Source organism: Glossina fuscipes, unplaced genomic scaffold (genome assembly GCF_014805625.2).
Source record: "Glossina fuscipes isolate IAEA_lab_2018 unplaced genomic scaffold, Yale_Gfus_2 3, whole genome shotgun sequence".
Lineage (NCBI taxonomy): Eukaryota > Metazoa > Arthropoda > Insecta > Diptera > Glossinidae > Glossina > Glossina fuscipes.
In genome coordinates this window covers 4,412,668-4,424,302 of record NW_023998417.1, presented here as the reverse complement: position 1 = coordinate 4,424,302, position 11,635 = coordinate 4,412,668, and the positions used below count along the sequence as shown (strand labels likewise).

The following is an 11,635-nucleotide window of genomic DNA, read 5'->3' as shown; positions in this document are numbered from 1 at the left end:
AGAGAGAGAGAGAGAGAGAGAGAGAGAGAGAGAGAGAGAGAGAGAGACAGAGACAGAGACAGAGAGAGGGAGAGATTAAAATCAAATAAAAATCACAGAAGAAAAAGTAAGATTCGCTTCATTCTTGAATTCGATTTTAGCAATTGTTTGCTTTGAAGAGGATAAAATAGGTTATGGGAAATAATGAAACGATTGCGTTTTTTGTTTTAACTTCTTGACAAGAAGACATTTTACTTTTGACTAAATTAAGATAAAACAGATAAGAGATCATTGCAAAAGAAAACGTCAGATATATGCAACGGACGGATGGACATGCACGGTTCTATCGATTCAGAATTTCTACGCTGTATAGAGAGGATATTTACACTTTGATTCGTATTTTGCGGCGCCTATCCTTCTGGGACTTGGGGAGTGGTAAGAGCCCCCTCCCCCCTCATATTACGATTGCCTACGCGAGTTATCGTTTATCACATTAAAACGCTGTGTTGACGGGTACCATAGCTAAGACTTTCATGGCGGCAGTCGCCGTTTATTATAAGCGATATACATGACAATTGGTGTGCAATTTTGTTAAACATTTTATTCTGTAACTCGATCTAATCCTGTCTATCTACACCATCATATTCTTAGGTGTTCCCTATTGTAATTCTCAAAAATGTACAAATTGGAATTCAAATTTCATTACTATAAATACTTTCACTTCGGGCTAAGGCATACTAATCATGTCTCAAACAGGATTAATTATAAGAGTGGATGACTGATTTTTTATATATATATACACGATATTCCTTGTACGTGTTGGTCATCGTGGAAGATACGGTATAGTTACAGGCTGGAGGCATGTGGTCGATCTCACTAAGAGTTAGACCTTTATCGAATGAAAACTCACAACCAATCATTAAAGTATGATACAAGGTACTGAAGACTTTGAAAAGCGCTTTAAAAACCGTGTTAAAAATATGTTTAGTTGCAATGAGGTGGAGGCAACTATATAACAAGTCTTGACAAAATGAACAACATAAGTAAGTGCAGTATAGGTATAATATTTGACAGTCCGGCAATTTCTTACAACATTTTGCTAAGAAATAAAATCTTTTTTTTTTATATATATAAGGAGTAAGCAGCTTCTTGAATAAATTAAGAGATCTCAGAGAATCGTTACCAAGTGATTGGCTTCAATTATAACCTTTGGTTGGTAGTTCTGTTTACCTAAACGCGGTAAAGTCTTCACTGAAAAGTTCTAAAACGAAGTTTCGCAAACCAATTTTGGGAAGTGTGCTCCACCAGTATTTTCGTACACAGAACATATTTCTTTATATGCCTATGCAGCAGTTTAGCCTTTTTTTACTTATATGTCATTGCTATAACCCAACCAATCTCGTAACATAAGCCTGTATTTATACATACTTCCAATCCTACTTATCTGTCTAGATACCTGAAAAAGGTTATTTTAACCTGTTGTTGGGAAAAACTTCTGGAAGAAATTTCTGGACTACCTAATATAGAATATAAAATAAAAATTGAATCATCGATGAAAAGTAATAAAAAAAACTTGACTATCGATTATACAACAGGATTCACGTGAAGTATGTGTCTTCTCAAGTATGTTCTTTCTTTGCATTTCTGATCTTATTAAAGATTTACTTTTCAACTTCTGAACTATTTTCATGCCTGAATATCTATCTATCTATAAGTTTTTTATGTCTTTCACAGTTGAACAGTTAGTTATGAACAGTTTACTGATTGTGCTCCAAATTGTGCGTTTATATTAGCAAACGTTTCCTCAGCTAACAGTCATTAGTTGCTTAGAGTGGAGAAATGTCCATAGCTTCATATTTTTTATAATAACATTGTTAACTTCCTACTTTATCGGCGGTCTGCATAATGAAATATTCTTTAGAGTTTTGTGCTTGCCTCGTTTACGTACTTTCATATCTTTTTTTGTTTTCTCTTCTTATGTGCGCCATCATAAAATGATTCAAGGATAGTGGTGTTCGCGAGACAAACGTTACATGAAAAGGGTTAGGAATTGAATGTACCATGCTTTGCATCGAGATAATAGAAGTGCAACTCCACGTAAATACAGTTTCTTTTAATATAATGTAAAAAGAGCAAACACTATCGTGTTGTATAGCTACCGTTAGAAAGACACATAGATATATATATATGTACGTATACACATACGTATGCATAAATACCGGTAAACGTGGAACAGATTTAAAGGTGCATTTAAACTGAGTTATTTGCAGAGAGCAAAAAAACAAAGCGTAAAAGACAAGTTATGCTGTTGGTCAATATAAATAACCGAAGCGAATTATAGGTGAAGGAAGGTGTATTAAAACCAATACTTAGCATACGGAGAAGCACTTTCGCGCGAGCACACACACACACACACACGCGGTCGCGCACACATACACTCTTTTAACATAACATACCAATAACAATATTAACAAAAAAATTGATGTTGATTTTGTTACCTCGAAGACATCCGCTTTTAAGCAGATTTTCCGTTCTATTTATCGGTTTTGAGCAAGAGGTCTTTTTCTTATTTTTTATTACATTTTTTTTTTTTTTTTTCACTGTATTAGTGAGCGTGCGTGTCTGTTCGTGTGCCATTTTCATATAAAAAAAATATATTTTTTGTATTTATCGTAGTAATCGAATTTATTGGCCAGTGTCTGCGCTGCCACGTCTCTAAGCGTAGACTTAATGTTATGCTATTTTCAACTGGGCACCGTCAGTTAATAAAATTTATTTAGAAAATTGAAAACAAAAAACAAGAGGAAAAGTATTAAAGAGTTGCACTCCTCTCACGACGAATCGCGAACACCCACCACTAAGGAAAATTTTAGAGAATCTATTGTCTTCTCCAATGCCAATGGGCCGCATGAAATCATTTTTGTTTAGAAAATTGATGAGGAAGCTGTCGCACTTCATTTGCACATATACGACTCATAAAAAGGATTTCGGCTGTTAAGCGAGTTTTAAACTTGTCTATATTACTGGCCACAAAATTATTCGTAATTTAAAAGCTTCGGTATTGAAAAAGAGTTAACATATAAAACGTGTTTTCTTCCTATTTCGGTAAATAGTTTTGTCCATGCTTTACTTCAGAGCTATTCCGGTCAATTTGTTTTTCTTTTTAGAGCAGAATCCAAAGGCAAATTAGTTCCATTCAAAATTTCCGGAAATTTTATGATTAGTTTTAACATAAATTTTCTTCTTGCAATCTCTCTCTCTCTCTCTCTCTGTGTTGTTTGCATACCACATGTTTACTAACTAAAGTAGTACACACTTCTCGTGCGTGGTTTGCTTACGTATTAAGTTTCAGATAGATGTTCGTTCTATCCTACCTTCGCATTTATTTCTAAACTTGGTGTACAATAGTATATATATTAGTGTAAGTTATGTTATATATATATTAATGTAAAGTACACTCTTATGTAACAGCTGTCGTATCTGTAAAAATTCTCTTTGTCTGACTAACTATCGAACTATGGACTTTATTATTTTTATGGCTACTCTTAAGTGTCACTTGAAGAGAATCGGAGATTATAGAAAGGGACGATGTGCTAATTGGTTCGGAGTATATGGTGAGGACTTTAAATCTTTGTCCCACGGACACTCTACACATGGTTACATCTGAAAGAAATACAAGTGTTTTACCCTTATACGAATAAACGGCCGGAAGAAACCTAATTGCAGAACGGATTATAAGCGCAGGCGCATTCTGGATCCTACCCTACCTATGATCTCCTTCGGTCCATTATTTGCAATTGACGACACGAGTACGGGTAGACAGAAGAGAGAATCGACCAACAAAAAGAGATAGATAAACGAGGGGATACACACACGTGGAAATAGTCCTGGGAAGGAACAGCCAAGCGAGCGTGGATAGATAAGCGAATGTGCCGATAGAGAAGCAGGCAAAAAAGCGGACCATCGGACAAGATATACATATAACGTATATACATATATATATATACATATATACATATAACATAGACACAGGCCGGCAGATGGACATATGGATCAGTATAGAAACATAAACGTTCGAATTCGGCTGCGAGCGACGGAGTTTATTTCTGACATGATGTTTCCAATGTTCTTTCAATTGGTCGCATTTGCGTCAGCAGAGTATTTCCATTCATTTCATTGTACCCTGCAATTGAACAAATTATGAGGATGTCGAGGCAGACTGTTTACCATATTTTTCAGGGTTCAAAATTTCAAAAGTCAAAAGGAGAATAAATAAGCAGGCTAGTAGGAGTATGGGAGGATGCGACCGCAGATGAAGAAACGGACAAAACGGTTGACAAAATGACAAACATATGGTCACTTGAGCGATAAACGAATAGATAAAGGGTTACTTAGATAGATACCTGCAGAGTTTAACATCTATACCTGTGATGAAAGTAGCCAGGAATCTTTATAGAATGATAAGTAATTGATAACTTGCGCCCAGCGAAAGAGGCAAACGTTAGGGGCCCAATACCAAAGTAGAGCACCAGATTTGAGAGATTGGGTCTGGGCCAAACTCTCCCCTCGAGATAAAGCGAGGCCTGCTAAGCATAATGATCCTCTGATTTCGAGGTGAGCTCAACTATCGTGATTTTCGTCCGCAGAACCGTATCCAGCCATTTGGACTCTGTCACAACGGAGAATGGAGAGAATCTTGGTCTTATTATCTCCATTGTTGGAACTGTACAGTTTTGGGATAATTGCCTCTGTTGCATTTGGATTACACAACTTAACCATAGATTTTCAATCTCCAACAAAAAGTATCGACCCAGCAGTGCCAGGCATACGTCTTGCGGAGCGCCCCTCTGTCTATTGAAAACCTATTTTAAATTTTGGACTTCCATAGAAGCTAACTACTTATTAACAAGGTCTGCAGGTAGGCGGGTTCTGACTTCTGGATTCCCTTGGTCGGCAGATTATGTAAACAGATGCAGAAGCGAACACACAAATAAATGATATAAGAATGGCAGACGAATCAACAAACGAATCAAGAAAGAGAGTCATAGACGACGGAATAAAATCGGGACAGGCGAGCTTAGAGAAGAGGAATAAATCGTTTTGTTAGCATTTAAGAAAATGTACCCCGATCGATTTGACACATTCTAAAACTATATATATAGGCGACACTTTATATATCTAAATCTTTTTTTTTTTCTGCGGTACAAACGTAGAAGTTTGTAAAGGGGACATAGATACCAAGAAAATCATTCATTCATTCATTTAGCTTATTTTCAATCACACAATTGCACAACCCATTGCTCATCATTAACTTTACATATGAAGTGACAGTGTTAGTAGACCTTTGACCTTTGTGCTTTTAAGAAAATTTTTCTACTGTAAAGGGTGAAATTTTAGAAAATTTAATTTTATTTTATTATATAAATAAAAACCGGACAAAAAGCTATAATGATGAAAATGATGGCGAAGCTCAATAAGATGAATCCGGAATTAAATCAGGAAATCAGAAAACATTTTCAATCAGAAAGAAGGAGAAGAGAAAAATTCTATAAAACTGCAATTACAAGAAAATTGGTTCCAATTTTTACACATTGTTAGAATTTTAATGGAATTTGTTTTGTTTTTTTTTTTCTTATTTTTTCCACCTTTTTGTTAAATTTCATAAGAAAATTGTTAGAAGAATAAGGAAGAACACGGAAAAAAAATTCCTAAAAATATTAGGTTCTTTTTAAAACGAATCCTAGCACAAAATCAATTATTAAATATCAAATATATATATGTCACAGGTATCGATGAACACAAACGCATGCAGTCACTCTCTCAACTATCTGGCAATTTATTTATTTATTTATTTTTTTCTTTTTTTTTTTTTATTGATATCTATGGCGCCAACATCTCTTTAATATGCTTAGTGTGTACTATTCATTACATGTTCCGTTTTCATTATGCTGTTATTACCGTGTTGTTGTATTTTAGTTGTTATTATTTTAATAACTATACGAATCTATTGAAATTTCTATTATCTATGTTACTATTCTTGTTCTTGTTGTTGCTGTTGATGTTGTTGTTTATATTGTTTTTGTTGTTTTTAGTTTCAAATGTAAATGAATAGATAGATGGTAAAGTGTTTTCACAGTTAGGCATTGAATTTTTATATGAAATTGTGTTTTGGTTGGTTGTATGTGGTATTAAGATGATGTGCGCACTTACCTTTTTGTAAAATGTCCAAATGTTCCCAGAGTATGTCGCCAGTGAAAGCCGGTGTAATGGCTAAAAATTTATCTTTGCCTAATTCAATCATATCACGTCCTTTCATTTTACTAAATGGCTCCAAATTCATAGAGACTAAGGAGAATTCTTTGATCGCCCAATTAAGCCAATATATGACATGTTCCTCAGTCCATTCGCGGGGATCTGCAAAAGGACAAAGCATTATTTGCATTAGGGTTCAAAAAATAAAAATCAAAAATTTTCTTTTGTTTTATTTCTAACGCATATATATGTAGATAGAGCTTGAGACGAATTTTGAATACTCTCAACACAGCGGTATAGGTTTTTGTAAGCAATAGAAGTCTCGCCAAAATGCATAGAGAATCTTTTATTAGTTAGTTTGTGAGAATACGTACCAACGCTATCATTACTTATATAATGGAATATTTAAGGCTTCATCCAAGAGTTACACTCGTCTAAATCAACTTAAAATACTTATACTTATTCGGTTTATACTTGTGAAAGATGCTTCGTGCAAGTCACAAAGTCATCGGACAAACATGTTTTATTTTTCATTTGCTGCTGCTGCTGCTGATGATGATGATGATGATGATGGTGGTGGTGGTGGTGGTTAGAAAAACAAAAACAACTTTATTATCATATTTAATAATGCTTTTAGGTTTTTTATTAACAATATTTCTACCACATTGCTTTTGGGATATTTTTCCTTTTCGTTGTTAACTTCTTGTTGGTCTTATCTTATTATGATTTAATGCGTAAGGTAGAGAATATATATGTAGAGTTGTAGAGTGGTTTTTGAGAACTCAATGTTTGTTGATTCTAATCTTTTTTTTATTTTTTTTTTTATGACGTTTTTAATTGTTATGAAATTATTGAAATTGTATGCGTTAGTGTGGTCCGAAAATATGATTTTAACATTTAACCTTTCTTATGCTCTTATGCTTGCTTCTCTTCTTGCAGGTGAAAAGAGTTTTTTTTTTTTTTTTTTTTTTGAGACAAAGATGTGAACTAATTTTATAGTCCGCGAAAAATTGATGCAAAATTTTACATCACTAGCTTATGTAAATTATAAATTGTAATTTTCTACTTATACTTTACGGACTTGCTCATGGGCAGAGATGAATTCTTATTATCAAATAGTAAAGGAAAGTTTGTCTATCCAAATACGCAGTCGTATCGATTTTATCGACGGACCATGGTCAAAATCAACCGAAAACTGCAAACGCTGGAGAAATATGTGTATAAGTTGGATTTAAAAGATCTACCTTTAGCCCAACTCACAAGCATCTGAGACGTAAAGCAATTCTAAAGCAGACATGTAATCAGCAAATAATTTGGACTTAGCAAGAGCATCGGCAGCAAGACTATATTGTAAAAAAAATCACTTTCGCCTGATTATCCTTTCAATTGTAAAGAAAAACACTCAGCTATGCATTAATTTGTCACTAGACTTGAGATTGAACCTCATCGCTAATGTTTTAAATTGCATTGATAAGCCCTAAGAGAGACTGAATTTTATTCTTTCGCTTCACAACAGCCAAGGTGGTCATTACTGCTAAAAGGAGTCATGACATACATTTTTAGGATAAACATGAAATCTTACTAATATTTTATTGTCAAACTGGTAAAGCAATAACAGGAGAGTGTTAATCAAAATTACTTTTCAAAATTCGGGAGAGAAAAGCTGCTTTCGTGGGCAAGAAACACTTTACCACAAACAAACGGACCAACTTTTCTTTGATTAAAAATCGAAGGGATTATATCAGAAATTGTTGCAAACATCCACCATATACCTCAAGTATAGCCGTCATTGTGCCGTTCTTTTGTCCCAAAGTCCATTAAATGTTTTTCTTCAAATGGAAAAATGAAAATCGGTGTAGATAAATAAAGAAATTGAGAACGGAAAGTGAAATGATTGGGAGACTTATTGGGCGACATCTAAAACACTTCACCAGAAATCTAAGCAAGAAATCTATGCATTTTGTTTGCATCCAACCAACGAAGCTCCCTAACTTGATACCACTTGCTCTTAATACGTATTCAAAATCTTTATTAAATTCCTTCGCCTGATCACTCAGGGGAACGATTTAATTTAACGTTATTCTAATGTCTTACCTTTGGTTATATTGCAATTTTGTACCTCTTTTTCCCAAGACGCAAAAGACGCCTTTAACACTTCAGCTACTTTGCGATTAGTGCCCGGCGTAAGAGGAGGTATTTGTGTGGGTACATCTAAAAATGAAAAAAAAAACAAAAATATACAAAACCAATAAATGATAAAGTTCAAGTTTAAAAAATTACATAAACAGTTTACATTTGCATTAAGTTAGTTAATGGCACTAGCAGAAGCGATATTAGATAAAATATAATATCATATAAATGCAACAGGAATTTGTCGTTTGTGCAGATAGTGAAACCGGAAAAAACTCTATTTAGATTAGATAAAAATTTACAATATTTACATTACATGTAATGGCTCAGATTCATGTTGGGCAAAGATGTCGGTCTATATTAATTTAAATGATCATCGAAAGGTAAATAACAATATTTAACAAGAAAAAAACTTAAGACTGGGCGTCAATAATTATAGGAAGTAATTCTTTTTTGAAATCTAACTTCTTGACGCAGACTAATGAAAGACTATTAAGTTCGTTTAAATCGGAACTTCAATCAGCCCTTATCGGTATTCGATTGCAAAGAAGATCGATCTCAATCTTAGTATTGGCGACAATGGAGTTTTCTGATATCGTCTCAATAGTACTTTGAAGCATTTATGAAAACTTAGAGCAGCAAATTTTGTGGACATTTATTATGCAATTATGTGCGAGCCCAATATAAAAGCTTCTAAGTTATTTCAGTTTTATTTATTCATCGGTTGGCAGTTGGAATTCATGACTTGTATATGAAACTGCAGCTGTCATAGATCAATGTTAAAAAAACAGATTACAAGAGAGCTATAAACAAGTAAGAAGTTTAATGTCTCCACATAAAATATTTTTTATTTCTCCTACATTTCATAAGGTTGGATGAAGCAGGAGTACATTTCTGATAGGAGCTGTTGACAGAAATATGTCTACCGATATCTAAGCTTGTCCGTAGAGAGCCTAGACCTAGTTTTCATTTTCTATCTAGATTTCATATTTTTTTCTTTCAAACTTTTACGCCTTAGAATCGATGCACCCTTGTTAGCTTTAAGTTGTTTACCTGTGTGTATGCAAGCTGGGAAATTCGCATGCTCCCGACCTGTTCTTTTTTCTGAGAAAGATGTTAATAAGAACTATACTCAACTCGAAAAGCACCGATCTGGCTCTAATCGGAAAAAGAAAATACATATGCCTCTAATCAAGTAACCTTGACAAGTCCCTCAAAGCTTAAAAAGTTGAATTAAACTCTTCTTGTTCACAAGAGTCGTCTAAAAGTTATCAATCTTGTTGTAGCTTTGCCATATTGATTTATGATTTTAAATATATAAAATGGAACTTGAGACAATTGCGGAAGTTTCTACTTTCAATTTATCTCTCGTACATAATTTGAAAAGTATGTCTCGTTTTTCACGTACGACAAATTTCCCCAAAATCCGTTATGAAGTTAATATAAGACTTTTTAATTTTCCTTCTTTCTTTCAAAAAAATTCTCAAAAACTTACAAGTAAAATAAACAATAAGAGTGAGCAGGAGAAGGGCAAATAAGAGGAAAGATCGTCGGAAGAGAGAAAGGGAACGCAACAAAAACATCATATAAATAAAATTGCGTTGCAGTAGTAGTAGTAGTAGTAGTAGTAGTCGCTTCTCTCAGATGAGTTAAAAAATGAATATTTGTTTAATTACCTTTTAATTTATTATTTGTGTTATATAATTGTTGAATTTTCGGTAATTTAACATTAAATTTATGCGATGTTAAGCAATTATAGTTAATACTATTGCTATTATTATTATTAACATAGTTATCACAAGTATTTAAATTGTAATTATAATCATTATTATTATTAGTGTTATTGTTGTAATAAGTTTGAGTATAAGGATAGCTCGTACGTAAAGGTACACGTAAACGGCTATCCGACCAATCAATCCATTCGTTCGTCATATCTCATTAAAAAGTTTTTTCACGCTTTCTTTACAAAATAATTGAGATAACACAAGTGTTTATTATTATTATTATTAAATTAATATGTTTACTTACACATATACGTATATATATATATAATGTCAAATAGTTCAAAAAGAAAATATTTCTTAATAACAAACAAATCAAATTGAAATCAATTCAATTTATTATTTAACTTATTAACCTTCAGTTGGAATTGGAAAGAATAAGTGAATGTGTCATGACCCTTTCACAAACAAATAATTACATACATACATAAAATGCACATATGTTTGTTTACACATCTGTGCATGTTTGAATATAAGCAACAGAATTTATACTTTTTGTTTTTGTTTTTTTTTTTTTTTTTTTTTTAAATTCACATATACACGAGCACACACAGTCGCACACAGAGAAAAAAGGGAGTGCATGAATAACTTTTACTTAGCTGACTCGCTGAATGGCTGGCAGCGGCTTGATTGACTGTTTGGCCGTTTATACATGATAAAAACGCAGTCAAGGGTCGATGCGACTGTTATGCTCAACAAGTGTTGATTTACCGCACGCTTTGTTATTGTCTCTTATGTACATATGTTATAATGTATATATGTAAAAATGTATTTCAATAATACAAATAGTAGTAATAATAATAATAATAATAATAATAATAATAATAACAATCTGAAGATATATTATTTTTTACAGACATTTATGTGCCCGTAATACATCAACATCAAGTGAGTGGGTTGTTGCTTTATTATATCAATGGGTGTAGGGTTGGAAGGAAAACAACTTTCAAACACTTAGTTATCTGGGGCTTGCTTTCTTTCTATCTATCTTTTCTTCACTTAAATGAAATGCACTGATATTTTATTAAGTAACTGACGGACTGAGTGCGACACGCTCGATGTGGGTGCGTGCTGACTTCGACACCATAAGCAGAACAATGCAGTGCAATGAAAAAAGCAACACAAATACTATTCTTCTTCTATTATAAAAAAAGGGGAAAAGTTTAAGGAGTGATTGTTTTTTTGGTTTTTTTTTTTTTTTTTTTTTTGTATATCGTGTGGTTGTTCTGTTAACAGGCATTATTTATGAGTTGTTAATTTAATTGTTTATTACTTTGCACTGCTCAGCTGATTAGAGGCATGTGTATGTATATATATATATATATATAAAATATTTATCGATAATTTGTTATTATTATTGTTGTTGGTATTAAAAAAATGGAAAAAAAGAAAAAGTAAAATTTTATGCTTTTTTGCATCAGAAGTAAACGATAAGATTGGAATTTCATCTTAACACACATTAATATTTATTGTTATATCATTTTTATTTAGTT

At 33.0% G+C, this 11,635-nt stretch overlaps 1 protein-coding gene across 2 annotated transcripts in view; it reads right to left on the bottom strand.

Annotated features, from left to right (window-relative positions):
* LOC119634609 (ETS-like protein pointed) overlaps positions 1–11,635 on the bottom strand; it is a 179,915-nt gene that overhangs the window by 59,722 nt on the left and 108,558 nt on the right. The window contains exons 1-3 of one of the 2 annotated variants that reach the window (XM_038028860.1): positions 10,038–10,331; positions 8,326–8,442; positions 6,190–6,393 (exon numbers count right to left, since the gene is read on the bottom strand). In XM_038028860.1, the coding sequence (XP_037884788.1) occupies positions 6,190–6,393; positions 8,326–8,442; positions 10,038–10,293 (577 nt within the window). In that variant the 5' untranslated portion in view covers positions 10,294–10,331. Of the gene's footprint in view, positions 1–6,189; positions 6,394–8,325; positions 8,443–10,037; positions 10,332–11,635 lie in introns of those variants that run through there. The other variant, XM_038028859.1, reaches the window with a different exon arrangement.